Source organism: Panicum virgatum, chromosome 2K (assembly GCF_016808335.1).
Source record: "Panicum virgatum strain AP13 chromosome 2K, P.virgatum_v5, whole genome shotgun sequence".
Taxonomy (NCBI): Eukaryota; Viridiplantae; Streptophyta; class Magnoliopsida; order Poales; family Poaceae; genus Panicum; species Panicum virgatum.
The window spans coordinates 43746227-43763881 of record NC_053137.1 but is presented as its reverse complement, the minus strand read 5'-3'; the positions used below and the strand labels follow the sequence as shown (position 1 = coordinate 43763881).

The window sequence follows — 17655 nt, the reverse complement described above, 5'->3', positions numbered from 1 at the left end:
AAACAAAAAAATCATATAGGAAAAAAACTATACTTATTTTGACATGGAGAGAGTATAATTAGTATTGCTTTAATTAGATGAATCTCATTACAAGCTAAAACTACATTCTTTGTGGGACAAAATTTGGATGCAAAAAACTATACTTATTTTGACATGGAGAGAGTATCATATATGGACCCAATTCAATAAAGCCTAGCAAGGAAGCCCCCAATGCAAAAGAATCATTCTCTCCGTCTCTGCTCATAGCTCGCCCTGAGCCCACGTCCCCCCCGGCTCCGCGTTCGCCCCAGTGCGCCTCCGGCCCTCGGCTTTGAGCCCTTCGCCTTCGGCCCTCGGCCCTCCGCCTATCCCTAGCCGCAAATTTCTGGAGTGGATTATTTAGATAATTTTTAAGGGTTTTATTTGTATTCATATTTTAGTTACGATGGACCCGCGACACACAGACGCGGAAGACGAACAGTTCCTGTTGAATATGATTGGCGAAGGTCAAGGAGATGTCGCTGAACAAGCTGATGATGGCAGCAATACCGACATATATTTGAATATGTCCGGTGATGGAATTGAGGCACCATCTATTCAGGATGACGCTGCTGCTGAACAAAGTGCTAATGTACATATCAAAACTATACTTATTTGTAGTGACAATCATATTTTCATCTGAATCTATATGAATACTATGAATGTTTTTTTTATAGCCGTCTGGATCATCGTCGCAGCAGAAAAAGACGAAGCGAGGCCCAACAAAAAAACTGGAAGGGTGGTTCATTATAACGGAAGTTGGTCCAGATGGCGAACCGATCGCTCCAGAAGCTGCCGCCAAAAAATTCATAAGACAATCCGGATGTATTGTCAGGGACCACATCCCGATCAGCTTTAGGCTCTGGAAAGCTTCCAATCCAAGCGAGGAACGGGATGCGGTACCCGAAAGAGAAAAAGAATGGTGCTGGCGGGAGCTTAAGAAAAACTTCACGGTTCCAGCTGAATCCGAAGAGATATGCAAGCGCTGGACCCTGAGTAAGATGGCCGAACAACTGCGATCATTCAAGAAAATTTTGACGAAGAAATATATCAAGACCGGGACCACACCCGTATTTACCGGCGAGCTCGAAAAGCTCAGGGGTCACTGGGATGCATTTGTGGAATACAAGTCTTCAGAGCTTGGGCTTCAGAAGGTGCAGAAGGCCAAAGACAACGCCTCGAAGAAAGTGTACCATCACACTCTAGGCCAAGGAGGCTACAAGCTTGCAGTACCCAAATGGGAGAAGATGGAGCAGGATCTGCTTGACAGAGGCATCCGACCTGTGACCATGAACTGGCCTGAAAGGTCAAGGACCTGGTTTTATGGTCACGGGGGAAGCTTGGACCCATTGACTGGTGACTGCATCTATGGGCCAAACATCCAGCGAGCAGCCCAGAGACTACAGGAGGCCATACAAGCAGCGGCCGAGGGAACATTCCAGCCGGATAGAGAGAGGGACGAGCTGACTTACGCCCTTGGGAATCCAGAGCATCCGGGCCGCACAAGAGGCAAAGGCGTGGTTCCGTGGAAGTATGGGTTCAGGGAATACATTGATTCATATAGAAGCCGGCAAAGAAGAAAGAATGATGAGCGGGAGCACCTGCGAAGGCTAGAGGAACGGCTCATGTCACACGATCAAAGACTGGAGGAAGAGGTTCAACGCCAAGTGGCCGTAGCAATGAGCCAGCAACAGCAAGCGCAAACGTTGCCTCCAGAGCCTAGTGTCGCAGCCGATCACCTGTCTCAGCGGAAAAGCAGCTGCGCTTCCACAGACGTCGCCGCTGCCGAGCCCACGGGGATCCAGGCCGCAGTTGAAGCGTCGGCCCCGCAGCGATTTCCAGTGGATGAGATCACCCACCGGACACCTTGTGACCTGCAGACTGCCGTTAAGAACTTAATGTTCACTGTTGCGTACGGTACCGCCATGCCAACCGAACCAGGCGACGTGTACCACGGGCAGCAAATTCCGCCTAGATACACAAGAGTTGGCGTGGAGCAGGTGTGCCAGGGTTGGGAGACGCTCGAGCTTGATATTCCTGGAGGCGATGGGGAGAGGACACTAGCAGAAGCCATTCATGGCTACATCCTATGGGATAAGCGCTACATTGTCCTAAAGTCGGATGATCAAACACCAAGACCGGCATCTCAGCATGCCTCTCCAAGACCGGCATCTCCGCAAAACTCCCCAAGGGCAGCACTGTCTCGGCAAGGTTCACCGGCACATTCTCCATCACCATCATCTCATGCGCCGATGAACACTCAAGCGTCACCGTCGCCTCCATGGTCACCCCCTCCGCCGCCGGCAAAGAAGCAGAAACGGCCGCCGGCAAAGAAGATAGCTGCACCGGCTAGGGAGCCTCCAAAGAAGAAGGAAAAGAAGAAGAAAACCAAGAAGGCTCCTATTAAACCCTGGGACATGAGCCTTGAAGAATGCGATCGGATAACTCAAGAAAGAGTTAAAGAGCACTTCAAGCCGAAGCCGAAGCCGGAGCCCGAGAAAGTGATAAATCCGATAGATTTGAAATTTTTTAAGGGAATGTGCGAAGCAAATAAGAGAAAATTCATTCCGAGAGACCCCCCTTCAGACTACGAACGCACAATTATCAAAACTACTGAGAAAAAGAAGAGACAATCAAAGTCGTCGTCGTCCGACGTTCCACAGCTCGGAGCCCAAAAGAAACAATCAATAGAGCCTCTCGTAGTGGGACAGACGACGCAAGAACAAGACTTTGTTACATTTCTGAAAGAATCAAACCTGACGGCCGCTCAGATTGCAGGGGGAGAAGATATTCCAAAGGCCGATGTGGTCGTCAAATGGACGTTTGAGATCGGCAAAACTCTTGTACCCCCCGAAGTAGTGTCTGTGCTTCCAACGCAAATGTATAAGCTGCACCAGCACTACATGCGTGCGATGGCCGATTGCATCTTCATGCAGGGCGCAAAGATTAAAGATGACGATTTCTTACGGGGGGATGCCATTATATGGATAAACTGGGAAGAAATTTACCAACTATTCCATCAGGAGGCCCTCGACATCTCTATGGTCGGCTTGTGGGTTCTGTAAGTATTTTACTGTCCTTACGTATTGTTTTGCATGATCTCAACATACTGATCTCTTGATTTATTCGGTATCATGTAGAATGGAGATACATACTTGCAGAAGAAAGGGATACTCTCACCTCGGCTTCATCGACCCAATTACTTGTAATTGGAGGCTTCTACGGGACAATCCCGATGACATATTCCAAAACTTGTTCAAGTACATAAGCGTTCATCACAACAAGCAAATGATATTGTTTCCTTACAACTTTGCGTGAGTGATTCCTTCCGTCTAACTCTTTCTATTCTATAATCGAATTGTTTAAACCTTAACTACCAAGAACTGCCTCCGTATAATCTTGCAGTGAACACTTTGTCCTAATTGTCATAATTCCCGAGAAGAGCCTACTCGTGGTTATGGACTCATTGAGGAGACCTCCAGAACAATACGAAAATCTTCTTAACATGATGAAAAAGTAATTCTACCACTACTCCGTCCATGACCGATAATTTGAATCACTTTGTTACTTGACTATAATTGTTCTAATCATGCACAGGGTTTGGAAAGAATTCGCTAAAAATCATCCAGGCAAATTTGACAAGGAATTGAAGATCAAGACAGATTTTCCGGTACGCGCTTGGATGATTCGTTGCACGATTCATTAGTTTTATTATATATTCATGTAAATACCTGATAATTTCTTCTCTCTTAAAGTGTATGAGGCAGAAACCAGGCACTGTATTGTGCGCATACTATGTATGCGAGAACATCCATGGTCTGGTAGGTCCTCCAAAGGGCTGGACAGATTGGGAGGAGGAAGTAAGTAAAAAAACTTGTTAATATTTGAACTCGTATTTTAATTAGTCGAAATTAATTATCCCCTTTTTCCATAGGTCGGGGAGATGCGCGATAAACTCATACCGGAGGAAAAGGTTATGGCGATTCAAGAACAATTCTCCGGATTTATTGTTGAGCAAGTCCTCGATCCAAAAGGCGAATTCTACTATGATGGAATATCTAATATTGACAATCACAGTAAATATGACAATATACGCGTATATATGTAATTAAGAACGAATATAACTATGTAAATATATATGTGTGTCTATGTATTAAATTTCTATTTATGAGTATGTATGTATGTATTAAATTTCCAAAAGGCAAATTCTACTATGTAATTAAGAACGAATATACCTATGCAAATATGATGGAGTATGTATGTATTATATATATAAGCACTCCAATAATATATATGTGTATATATATATATTTATATAATATTGGTCCTAGACATTTTCATATGTAAAGGAATTCACATGTATAGATATGTGTATACATATATATATAAGTGAATTAATTTATATATGAAAACTATCTAGGACAAATATTATATAAGTAACTATATATATATGTATATATTAGTGGAGATCATACACACTGAATTCCAATACATAAGTTTAATTGAAATGCAAAAGTATAATTGAAATAGAAAAAGAATTGAGAAAAGAAAAACATGAAAAAAAAAGAGACCTTTTGTCCCGGTTGGTAACACCAACCGGGACAAAAGGGTGCGCCAGCCACGTGGGCGCTGGCTGCACCTTTTGTCCCGGTTGGTGTTACCAACCGGGACAAAAGGTCCTCTTTTGTCCCGGTTGCCACAACCGGGACAAAAGGGCACCCCCTTTTGTCCCGGACAGGCGTTCCCGGTTGGGAAACCGGGACAACAGCGGTTTCCCAACCGGGACAAATCAACGTTTTTGTAGTAGTGTTACTCGATCGCAATAATATAATCTAGCTAGCGTTCAGCAGGTCAGTTATATGCTAGTTTAGCTCTGATTTAATTTTACCAAAGGACCGGTGTATATGTGCATGGTCGATGCGCAATAAAAACCAGTCAATTATTAACGACCATTAACATGGCCGCCGGTAGCTTGTGGATCTCAGACGCGGCTAAGTGTGCAAACTGTCTCTTCTAACACCCCCCTTTTTTTTCTATATGCACGCACAAGCCGCACGTCAGTGTAATATCGCAATCTTTTGGACTCTAGTTTCTGGATTACATATTCATCGCCGTGCTAATCTCGAGCACCATGCATCTCAATGTTGACGCCGCGCCGCCGGTTCTTTGTTTATTAAGCAGATAATAATCTGATGAACTCTTTAACTTTAGTTTTAATTAGGCTTACGCTGCTGTATTTCTCTATGGCAGCACATCGACGTTAATTTCTTTGTAGATAAGGAGTATATATCACCCAACTATTATGATTTTGTTATCTTATGCGGCGATTGGAGAGGCTGGCCTTGTGTTTGACGTGAGCTAGCTAGCTATCAGTTAATTAACTGGGTATATATATGTTCCCTATGCGCGGGCATATATATCTTTATACAATCGAATATGGATTTGTTGCGCGACGTAGATTACAAACTGAGTACAAGTTCTCATCTGCCAGAATTATTACTATATATTGTGAGTTATCCAACTGTAATGTATATCACATTGGCGATTGAGATCGTCAAATAAACTACGATTGCAATAAAACCTGTCACTCGGATATATAATTGAGCAGTGACAGCCCAGAAAGTAAATGAAGTTTTTTAACCAAAAAAAATTGGCCAGATACAAGGATGTTATTTTGTAGCCAGCATTGCTAAGTATTAATAATCATCTAGCATCAATTGCATCCACCAACTTGACAGGTGCATGCCGATTGGTCCAACAACTTATAAATTGCTCAATTAAATCTAATAACTTGACAAAGTGGTGCATCGATCTATGGTTCAAGTATAATTAGCTTAGCAAAATACACCTTGGCCTGTTAATATAAACTCTAGGGTAATGGCTATTTTGTGGCATATGCATTGCACATGAGGTTCGTGGTGGCCAGTTTAATGCTACAAATACATGTTTGTGGAAAGTACATGACTCATGAGTAGCCGTTTACTTGAGAAATTTATAATGTTTTTTCCTCCTTTCTCTAAATTTTCTAGCGCATTTCAGTCTTCTTACTAGTTTTCAGACACGTGTAACCAACTTTTACTGTATATCACTACACCAAACTGGAATTACCTTGGCGGCCATATATTTTCTTGGCGGCCGTAATTGAACCGCCAAGAAAAATGTTGTTTCCTTGGCGGTGCTAGTTAACAGCCAAGGATTCTATATTTCTTGACAGCCGATGATGTCCGCCAAGAAAAACAAGCATTTCGTTGGCGGGATTGTCTAGCATGCCAAGTAAATTGAGCACTTTCTTGGTGGTTTTGTTAGGCAGCCAAGGAAATGTTGCGTTTTCTTGGCAACTGACAGCCAAGGAAATGCTTGTCAAGGGCATGTTATGTTTTTTTTCATTTAAATATATATAACGCATATGACAATCGAAGTACAAAGGCACGAAAAACATCGTTATGACATACCAAAAAGGTTTCAACATGAAAATCGACTAATGGAGATATTCATTTCAGAGCACTTGTATGGTGTGAACTCTCTACTCCCTAACTAGATTCAAGGCGATTAGTAGCAAACTTTATTGTTTTTGCATTTAAATTTAATACAAGCTAGATTAGTATACCTTTTTATGAAAATATCAAAATTGAGGTAAAAGTTTGCTTCATTTGGTGTTGATTTCGAAGCAAATGTTTATAGTCAACCCTCTACTCTTTAGTAAGATTCAAGATGTTCAATAGTTAACTTTCTCTTTTAAACAAAATTTAATGTAAACTTGATTTATTATACTTTTTCATGAAAATAACTTTATTATTATTCAATAATATACATTTTTGAGAAATTTGAATATACATTTAGCTACTTAATCGAGAATTACTTTGCCTCACTATACTGAGAAAATCTTCCGAATTGGGCTGAATGTTTGGCAGAGCCCATTACAATTCCCCTGCACACACATGGGCCTGCAACGCGTCCAACTGCTTCTAACCATAGATCGTCGATCTGTCGGCTCTGGTGGGATGCACACGCATCAAAACCGGCCGCACACCACGAAAACCCTAGCTCTTCTCCCCTTTCCCCTGTTCACACCCAGCAGCAACCGAGCGAGCAAGCCATGGCGGCGCTGCGCTTAGGTCTGGATGCGGCGTCGCAGCCATGTTGCGTCCTGGCTCGCGGTGCCTTGCTGGAGATGCGGGGTGTTGTGGGCTCCTTGGCCACCGCTTGGGCTCCCCACGGAGGCCGTCGATGGCGGTCGTGGCCCCCACCCCCACTCCCTCACTGCCGCAAGGCGGCGGCGGCCACCAGCCAGGCAACCGCGGGGTCATCCCCAACTCAGCTGGACTCCAGACAGCGGCACCGCGCAATTGCGCGACGCCAACGCAACTACCGGAGCCGGCTAGCTGCGGACGTGCGGGTGCGGAAGTGCGAGCCTGTGAGGCCTAGGCTGGTCGGTCGTCTCCACATCGAGGGCCATGTGCTGACGAAGAGAGGTATTAGTTTTGCTAATTATACCTTCTATATTTCGCTAGCAATTAATAGTCTGAGTACTTGAATACTTGATTTCTTATTGTGTACTAGAGGCCGAGCAGTGAGGAACGAGTATTAGTAGTACTTGCCTGTTATTTATTTTTCCAATGCATCTCGGATCTAGTATAAGTAGCACTTATTCTTTTATGACTGCATCTTGGATCTAGTAATAGGATTTGCAGGACTTCCTACAAGATCCTCTCTTATGATGAGCTTGTTCACGATCTGGCCGCTTCAAACTTGAATTCTGAAATAACTACGAGTTATTGGTTGGGGGGAAAATGCCACAAGTGGGAATGGTGCTTCTGTCAACATCTAGTTACTTTTATCAAATAATAAGTTTTCTAGACTGAATCCAAAGGCACACTGTCATGCTGGTTTTCAGTTCACACTGCACAATGTAACTCTTACAAGCTGCATTTAGGTGTAGTAACTATGATGATTTATGTCAATTTGTTACTATTTCCTAGCAGAACAGCTGTACTACCATTTATGTCAATTGATTTATGTCAATTTGTTACTATTTCCTACCTGGCAATTTATGGTACATTTTCTTCTCCTTTAGAAGAAGATAAGGTAAATTTGCACTTAGCAGCATTTGAGACTTTGTTAATTAAGAGTCTGTTTCACAGCAATAGTTCTATATCCCAGCACTGATTTCAAACATTTTGTACCATTGTATTGTCATGGTTACTTTTGTCTAACTTGTATTGATTTGTGCAATGCAGGTGATTGTTGAGAAGGCTGAGAGTTAATTATCAACTTCTCTAAGTTACCATAACTGCTATACTTTTTTACAATGACTATCCTCATCTTTAATTGTTTATGGGTAATATTCTTTCCCCTGATGACTGATGGCAGTTGGTGCCATAATTTGGCTACCCCAAGATAAATATGCAACAATGTATTTGTTTTACGTGCCATATGTTGTTCCTGTAATATTATTGGAAGAATAATGATATGTTGCCGGTCACTACCTTGATCAATGGAACTTATATGGACCGGATGTTTGATGGATGCAATTTGAATTACCTATGGATCCAACAATATTATGTTGCTATTAGCTGGTACCATTAATTTTTTTATTAGCTTTATGCATTTTCTTGGCGGTTGGCAGCCAAGGAAACATCGAGGCCTGTCAAGGAAAATATTTTCCTTGGCTGTCAATGACCGCCAAGGAAAGTTGTATTCTTGGCTATTGATGACCGCCAAGAAAAGTTGTATTCTTGGCTGTCGACGACCGCTAAGGAAAGTTGTATCCTTGGCGGTTGTAATAATTTCTTGGCGCAGTTGCAATTTGGACGCTGCCCTACTTTGCTTGGCGGTCAATCCGCCAAAAAAATAATCCATGGCGGCCGGCAGCCAAGGAAATTGAATTTCCTTGGCTCTTTATTCTTGGCAGATTTTGCTTGGCGGCTGGCCGCCAAGGATCATTTTCTTGGCGGTTTTGGCACTTTCCTTGGCAGTTTTTGGCAGCCAAGGCAATTCTGGTTTGATGTAGTGTATAGAATAAATGTGAAAGAAAACTGAACCACCAATGGAAGATGCAAACGTGGTCATAACATGGATTTGGTTGGATTCTTGATAGGCAAAGCTATAAAGAGCCTTGACCAACCTGATGAGGAGAAACTTTGGATATTCCTGTGTGCCTTGGGATGATTAGGACAAAGATCAGATTGTACTAATTGCTAGCCAATGTCTTCAACACACGTCAAAGAAAGAAAAACTACTAAATGATCGTCGGACCTAACAAAACCACCACAAAGCCTGCATGTTAGCGGTAAATTACTCCTTGTAGTGTCGACAGTTACTCGATCGAGTATATTTTTTCATGGCTATGAAAGGGACCCACACTACGTACACTTCTGTTGAAGGTAAAAAAAATTATTTCTTATACACCAAGCTAAAAACATGGTTCCGCAAGCATAGAATCACTAATCCAGCTAGTTTGCTTAGTCCAAGTGAAAAGGGTGGGACATGTGACAACATATGTACCTCATAGAACCTAAATGGTACTGCATTTTATTTTATTTCTTGTTATTTTTTTTGCACTAACATCAACAAATTCAATAGTATATTATCACTGGGATGACCAGTGCCGTGCATAGGACGATTAAATTAAATCTAGCTATATATACCAAGAAATACACGAATCTTTTTTATTTTAAACACACACACACACACATCACTTCACAAGCTCAGTGGAAAGGTGAGCACTCTATCTCACCTATGCATGCTGGCTCAAACAAAAGCGTTGCTGAGATGGATAAGCATTACCAATGGGATGAGCTTAACCGATTAAACAAACAACGCACCGAATGAAAAGTTGTTCGGTATTTCCTGTCTTCGCTAATATTAGAACTGCTTGTCCCATATCTGCACGTTAAAGTAGCCAGCAACTGATAGCCAGCAACTAACTTAGATCGACATCAACAAACATCAACATAAAAAAAAACTTCTCATACCTTAAGTTCCTGGAGCCGCGGAGAAATCCGGTCAATTTCACCGGTTTCTCACCGGGAAATCACCGAAATCCGCTAACGGGTCCGAACCCATTTAGTGATTTTAACCAACTAAACCAACTTATATTTGAACGATTTCAAGTGCTACTCGCTCAAAAAAGCACCTAATTTTTTATCATATTTTTTACAATTTTTTTTGAATTTTTGAATTTTGAAACAAAATTTAACGAAAAATACCGAAATTTCACTTCTCGATACGGTAACTAACGGAAACAAAAATTTTACCGAAATTCTGCCGAAATTTCGCCAAAATTATTAACCCTGTGCATGGCCATCCTTTTTGTGTCCGGCCCGGCCGCATCTTTGTTTCGTGTTTTTTTGCAGTAACTTTCAGACAAGGAGCGAGAGCAATGGAAGGAGTAATAACAAAGATACGTACGTGTTGACGTTGACTGACGACGACACACACGTGGCTCCGTGTGGCAGCTTGCGTGGTCCGTGCATCGTGTCAGCTTTTAATTGAGTTCACTACTAGCTAGCACACCAACCATCAGGGCCGGCCGTGGGTCCTCTTTATCTCTAGGGATATTGAGATGAATGGATCGTACAAAAAAATATATAAAGTTTGGTAGATATATATAAGCATCGCTAGCTAATGACTCATAGAAAACTTTGGCTACACAACTAGTAATTAATCCACATGATATATATATATATATATATGAATCATGCCGGCCGACAATCAGTCAGGTGTGTTGCCGATCCCTCATCCCTGTGAAATCAAGAGATGACAAGAAATGGTGACACAAGTAAAGTTGCAGAACGCAGCCACCTCTCTATACGCTAAAAATTCTTTGTCGGCCGGCATGATTCATATATGGGACCACTACACGCTCGTTGCTGCCACTGACTTATTTCCATCGAGCGGCCGCCCGCCCGCGCCGCATATATTGTTCAATAGATCATGTGTTTTCCGAGCCCACCACGACCACAATGCACGCATGCATGGTCCCATGCATCTATTGTGTATACGCGCGGCCGCCGCTATAGCTGCAACAGAAATTTTCGGTGCCATCCAGAAAGGACACCGGACGTGCAGCAGAACTCGGCAGCCAACAGCATTGACCACCTCAGAAAAGAGATTTCAGAATAATTAATATATAGGATTAGCTAAGACATCATCATTTTTGTGTCCGGCCCGTTTGGATGACTCAGTATTAGCTAACTAACTTTCAGTCATATCTCTATTTGGAACCATGGACTATTAGGCGGGAAACCATGCATTTGAAACACATAAATAGGTGGAACTAAGCTTTAGTCCCAATATTAGGTGGGTTGTATGAACTAATAGACTAAATTTTTAGTTGGGGTGAAAGCAAACTTTAGTCCACCTATTTGCATCACCTAATGGACTAAACTTTGGACCTCTAAAGTTTAGTCCATGGATCGTCCAAACATCAGGACCTTAGATGGCCGTGTGTGCCCTTCCCACAATCACACTCACTCATTCCATTCCTTCTCACAACAGTAAGCTCCACGATCTGGTGGCACATCGATCCGCATTACGTGACGGGACGGGACCAAAAGCCGGCCGGGTTCATTTGCGGCGAAAGTAATTCCAAGCAAATAAAGCGCGAGCATTTTTATTAGGTGCGTGGTGTGTGTGTGTGTGTGTGCTATCGCTTGTGCCTTGATTCCCGCAGGAAATGCATGCTAGCTTCTCCGAGAAGAAGAAATTTAAAAGAACCTCTCACGTTGATCGCACCCTTTATCCATACAAAATGAAAATATACTGTACTCCCAAAGATTTACTTGAATCGATCCTTTTAAGATTCGTTCGGCATTGTGGCGGTTTTAATTTATTCCCAGAATTGAAGCACCTGCCCTGGGACGATGTGCTACATCTGATTCTGAATGTGCTGAAGGTATTGGTCCTCCTTTTTTCAGGAGACTCCAATCAATGATCTAGAACAGGAAAGAGCTTCTTGCAGCATGCATGGACCCATTCCCATTGGGATGTAGTATGAACGGACATGCATACCGGCCGGATCAAATCGGAATGATACCGATGGAGTCCACAAGAATCCGAACCCATGATTGCCAAAATCCAGCAACTTGGACTGCCTATCCATCCGTCCATCCAGTGCTGGAGGGGCTCCGAATGCTGCTGCCCCATCGCGCACTAAAAGTCAGCAGGGATGATTCACCATCCACACCCACAGTTGCCGCCGCATGCTCCAAATCTCTCTCTCCCTCTCAGCTGCTCTAATGGAGGTCTACGTGGACGCTTCGCAAACAACCACATCCTACACTACTTGCCCTACTAGCGACTCGATCCTTTTTTTATCGCGCACAGTTGCTCGACCGTCTTCTTTTGGGAGGACTCTTCATCACACTCTCACTCAGCACAGTGGCTCTCAGCTCCCCAACATGGGCCAAGAAATTGTAGAAAACTAAAGGCAATCTGCTTGCTCACTGAGGATGGCTCCTGATTGGGGTTGGGATGATTGATTGGTGAGAAAGCGCTGATCATGAGTCCAATATCCCAATTTTTTTTCCCCGGGCGGGGAAAGGCGAATTTGGCGGCATAGCGTAAAAGTTTCAGTGATCTAACTTTATACCAACTAGTTACGGCCTGAAAAAGGGTAGCTCCAACTGGACTACGAGTCTTTTAATTTCTGTTTCATCAGCAGATTTTACACCTTTCACCCAACTTTTTACCTCCGCAGTGGCCAATTGGGCACGCCAAATGCAAGTCGTTATCTCTCTGACGGACCAACAAGATGCTGCTGGTGCTGGCATTTCACTCAATCAGCAAGCATGAAAGAGGTCTCGATCCCTTTTGCCGTGAGAAGAAAACTTTTACTCGAGGGCGCCGTTTCGTGAGATTGAGAGGCCACCAAGATGCCGAAATCATGTTAGATTATTTTAGGATAAGAAAGAAGAACAGAGAGAAGAAGGCCCAGAGAAATTTGAATTTGGGCCTCCGCTTGCCAAATCAAAACGGTCCATTTAAGCCACGCATTTCATTTGCCGCAACAGGATTGACAATCCATCCAAATCCAAATTAAAAGCCCAGCAGCACTTGATTTCGCCCCTAAATAATCCACATCTCCTTACAAACACAACACTACAAGAACACGTCGTCACTTGAACACCACACGACGCAACGAGCAAACAAAATACACTACCAGCAGTAGGACAGCTACACTGGATACATACACGGTGCCATCTGCACAGCTACCAGCCACGTACGTGTACATTGCTAGCTGCGCTTATTTTTCTTGCTAGCTGCACCTGCACATTTACATGTCGGTAGCAGTGATCATATGGACTGCACGGCCCTGGCCATGGCGAAGGCGGCAGCGGAGGCGAGGGCGCCGACGACGGTGGTCTGGAGGGCGCTGAGGAAGGGGCGGTCGCCGGTGAAGCGGCCCTTGACGAAGCCGAAGAAGAGCAGCGCGGCGAGCGTGACGGCGACGGAGACGGCCATGGCGCGCCCCGCGCGCGGCACGAACACGTAGGGGAGCAGCGGCACCAGCCCGCCGGCGACGTAGGAGAGCGCGATGGTGGCGGCGCTCACCAGCGCGCGCCGGGGCTCGGGCCGCTCCAGCCCCAGCTCGAACCTCATCATGAACTCGAGCCACGCCGCGGGGTTGCCGCGGAGGGAGGCCACCACGGGGCCGTACTCCGCGGGGCCCAGCCCGTACTGCGACAGGATGTCGGCGATCTCGGCGGCCTCTGCGAGAGCGAGCAGTCAGGGAACCATGGTCATGGTGCATTGCCGTGAGATTGTGAGGAGCTCGCCGGCCGGGCCGGCGGTGGCTTACCGACGTCGGGGACGGTGTCGATCTCCTCCTGCTCGCGCTGCAGCTCGCGGTTGTAGTGGTCCGCCTCGCTCTTCGCCGCCAGGTACCTGCCAATCAACAGCACAAGATCAGTTAAACTGGGTAGCTGGGCTCAAATAAACTTCATTTGGGCTCAGTTTAGTACGGGCCGAAATACACGCGCGTCTAATTAATAATTTCTTGGTGGGCTCGGGCTGCATCTGTTGTGGATTTTTTTTTGAGAGAGAGATGCGGTGCTACTAGTTTGCCTCAAATATCTTTGTGTATTAGTTCTCTGGCAAAAAAATGAATGACCTTTCTGTACTGTGCCTAACATTTTTATCTCTTTAGTCATATGTCCAAACAAGGATGGTTTGGCGGTAAGATTTATCACAAGGATTGTATCAGAAAAGCTAGTTGTACTAATTAAGTTCTAGAGATTGCTTCTTTAGATGAGAAAACCACACGTTAATTTCAACTGCTTCCCGATGTCAAAGAATAGTTAAAATTTCAATGAAATTTGTCGGCCGAAAAAGAGAGATTGGGTGTGTTCTGATGAGGAAGTGGTAATATTGCAGGAAAAGGCCGGCCAGATAACAAAAAAACATGAATGGAAGCCGTTTATAGTAAAAGTTCAAGAATCCATACATGCATTGGCGGAGCTTGAGCGAGTAATAGAGGGGGCAACTATGATACTTTGTCTTGAAAATCAATGAACAATAGCTGATTTACTGTTCATTTAGTGCAGATTTTCATAAGTAAGAAGGGGCCATGGCCTCTTTCAAATGCATTAAGCTCCTGGTACTACAGATTCAGCCTTTTGTCCCGGTTCCAAACTGGCTTTTGTCCCGGTTTTGGAACCGGGACGAGGCTTCCGACGCTAAATATTTTTTTGCACACCACGGGATTTGATCCCAAGACCTCTTGCCTAGCGCATGGTTTCCTTGCCAACTCACCTAAGTAGTACACGTGACTCAGTATAGAATAACTTCATTTTGAACTATCACGTGGAGGGGCCTTTTGTCCGGATTGGTAACACCAACCGGGACAAAGGCCTTTTGTCCCGGGTGGAGCCACCAACCCGGACAAAAGGGCAAAAAGACCCTGTCCCCCACGTTGGCCCGGCTAGCCATTGGACCAGGGACAAAAGCCACCTTTTATCCCGGGCCCAAAGGTAATCGGGACAAATGGACTGAAATAAAGGGCTATTATGTAGTAAAACCCATTCTTAATCGAGTGGATAGCACTTCTCTTTGTCTTTCGACGGTAATTAGTTTCCCTTTTGAGCAGGGGACGGATGGAAACAGAATTGAAACCAGTAGATACATGAATCGACCTTTTGGGGGGAAGAAACAATGGCAATAGAAGCCAAGATGGATGGCCTCAGCGTCTGTTATGCATGTCGGATTGCTGACGACCGTGCCACAGAAAGAAGCAAATAATGGAGAGATGCGGACTTAAAGCTTGCGAAACATCGAACAAGAAGCAGGCAGCAGGCTTACCCTCCGAGCCCCATGGAGATGGCGCCGGCGGCGACCTCCGCGAGCCCGGCGGTGAGGACGAGCGCGGAGGAGGCGTTGGCGCCGGAGAGCCCCGCGGCGAGCGCGAAGGGCACGGTGAGTCCGTCGGAGACGCCGATGATGATGTCCCGGACCACCTCGCTGGCCGTGAAGTGCTTCTCGGTGTGCTCCTCCAGCAGCAGCCGCTGCTTCTCCTCGTCCTGCACGAACGCCTTGCTGCCGCCGATCAGCGCCATCTCACCTCAATGCAAACTCTCCCTCGAATTAAAATCTCCACACAAATCGCTGGTTGGTGTGGGCAGCGGCGGTGTTTGTGCTGGGATGCTGCTGCGAGGTTCTCAGTGCAGGCGATGCGGAATGGGCAGAGCTGGGAGGGGGATTTATAGGGTTAACACGGGCGGCGAAATGACCAAGTTGGACATGGGGGGGGGGGGGGGGGGTTGCTGCAATTTTTTTTCTTTTTTGATGGGCAGCAGTGGCTTTTCAGAAAGGTCCGGTGTCAATCTCTGTCAGAACAAGCACATAAGAGCACAAAACTGCGGTTTTCCATTACTAGCGTGGTAATTGCGTTGGGATCGGGATTATATCATACGTAATGGGAGTTCGTGATGCTGTGCTAGCTAGGACCGCCGACCGCGCGCGCCTCTAGAATCATGGCTATAGGTTTGTGATAGTCACTAGCTTAGGAAAAACAAGGACTGGTTTGCTTCTTTGCCCTTTCTATTTCAAAAAAAAAAAGAAGAAGAAGAAAAATCCAAACTTGGAGGGGGAAAACATACATGTTGAGGAAGGTAAACAGCTGCCCAACCTTTGCTTGCTCACTGTAAATTGGAGCTGGAACCAGCGGTCGCCGTGCAGAGCTAGCTAGGGAAAGTCTACACGGACGGGGTCGTGACGCGGGGGTGCTCAAGAATCTAGGTTTCCGCTCCGTCCGTGTTAGTGTGTTACCGCTAGCTAGCTCGAACGAAGAGAACGTGTGCTCGCCACACGCCGCCGCCTGGTATCCAGCTGAATCGTAGGACGAGTCAACATCTCTCCTCTTCGGAAAATATCGTGTGGAGCTAGTGAGTCGCAGAAGGGAAAAACATTTCTCAGCCTTCGAGTAGTAGGCAGTCGCAGTCGAGTAGCCGACTCGTGTCCACCTCTTCGCCGCGCTTAGCTTCCGTCCTCTACTAAATTAGGTTGGTCCATGGTGGATTAGCTAGCATGGGAACATTAAACCAGAGCAAAAGCATACATGCCCGTCCAAGAAACTGCAGCCGGGGATGGGGGATGGATAGGCGCGGTGGCGGAGCTAGCCGCAGATGGCGCCGGCCGGGACCGATCGGCGGCGCTCGGGCCTCGCGCCGGGCGGAGGAGCTGGGGACGCGTGGTCGCCGCCGCCGCGCCCCCCCGGCGGCCGGCAGCGCCGTGTGGCCGCCACGAGCCGCGACGACAAAAGTTGCGGCCTCATCAGGGGTAGCCCGTGCCCTGTGACGATGTCAATGACAACGATGGCGGCCTGGCACCCGCACCACGCGCGCGCCGTGCGGCGCACTAGCTGAGGCGAGCGGGCGGCCGGATCCCCAGCAGCAAGTTGCCAAGAGCAAGCGGCCAGCTTCTTTCGGTTGGGAGAAGGACACGCCACACCGCGCAGGCCAGGCGGCCAGGGTTTCGAGCACACGGGCGCTCAGAGGAGTCAGAAAGGCTACTTAAACCCTCAAAAAAATAAATTCCGACCTAGGGATTGGCACCGCCGAGGTAACACATCTCATGTATGCTCTATAACCCGGGCGCCGAGTATATATGAGACCCATGTCCGAGGTGACACCTATGTGGCAGCTTGCTCGGCGTCATGGGTCTAAAATCGTAATTTGTTTCTTCGAGAGTTTAAATGTGAAAAATTTTCACAAAACAAGCTTAAAATGTAAAATTTACGGATCTAGAGGGCATGCGGAAATATTACCTTTGCTTGCATGCACTGGCTCCGTTCTGTTACCGCTGCTTGACTTCACTCAGCTCCATTTCATAGTTTTGGTATTTCATCGTAATTTGTTACATGGTTTTTAGTTTTTATATATCTACATATATATAGTGTATATCTAAATCTAGATGATTAATAAAAATTGTGCACTTAGAAATATAGTACCAAAATTATCGTAGTTCGAACGGAGGTAGTACACTTGTAGTTGTTCCCTCCGGCGGTGTAGAAACGTGTGACGTGTACGCTTACGGAGCCAGGTAAAACTGGTTGCATATTTGACCGGAGGCTGTACCAAACTTTCACGTTGGCTGGGCCTTGCCTCAGCCAAGTCTGGTGTGGTCGTATGCTGCAGTGCA

General features: G+C 45.7%; 2 protein-coding genes across 2 annotated transcripts; one reads left to right on the top strand and one right to left on the bottom strand.

Moving 5' to 3' along the window:
• The first annotated feature begins 7083 nt into the window (after positions 1–7083).
• On the top strand, positions 7084–8430 carry LOC120696053. The gene is made up of 2 exons (XM_039979213.1): positions 7084–7490; positions 8256–8430. The coding sequence occupies exons 1-2, from the start codon at positions 7115–7117 to the stop codon at positions 8264–8266; spliced, it is 387 nt and encodes a 128-aa protein (XP_039835147.1). The 5' UTR covers positions 7084–7114; the 3' UTR covers positions 8267–8430.
• Positions 8431–13013: 4583 nt separating this feature from the next.
• Positions 13014–15690, bottom strand: LOC120678911 (vacuolar iron transporter 2). The gene is made up of 3 exons (XM_039960360.1): positions 15319–15690; positions 13820–13905; positions 13014–13730 (listed from the first exon to the last, which is right to left on the bottom strand). The coding sequence occupies exons 1-3, from the start codon at positions 15570–15572 to the stop codon at positions 13315–13317; spliced, it is 756 nt and encodes a 251-aa protein (XP_039816294.1). The 5' UTR covers positions 15573–15690; the 3' UTR covers positions 13014–13314.
• Between the last annotated feature and the right edge of the window lie 1965 nt (positions 15691–17655).

Bases quoted from the DNA above. Each gene is read 5' to 3' on its own strand.
- LOC120696053 (XM_039979213.1), top strand. From the start codon at position 7,115: ATGGCGGCGCTGCGCTTAGGTCTGGATGCGGCGTCGCAGCCATGTTGC.
- LOC120678911 (XM_039960360.1), bottom strand. From the start codon at position 15,572: ATGGCGCTGATCGGCGGCAGCAAGGCGTTCGTGCAGGACGAGGAGAAG. The intron at 13,906-15,318 runs GTAAGCCTGCTG...GTTGATTGGCAG, and splicing joins ATCTCCATGGGGCTCGGAGG to GTACCTGGCGGCGAAGAGCG. The intron at 13,731-13,819 runs GTAAGCCACCGC...TCGCTCTCGCAG, and splicing joins CGACACCGTCCCCGACGTCG to AGGCCGCCGAGATCGCCGAC.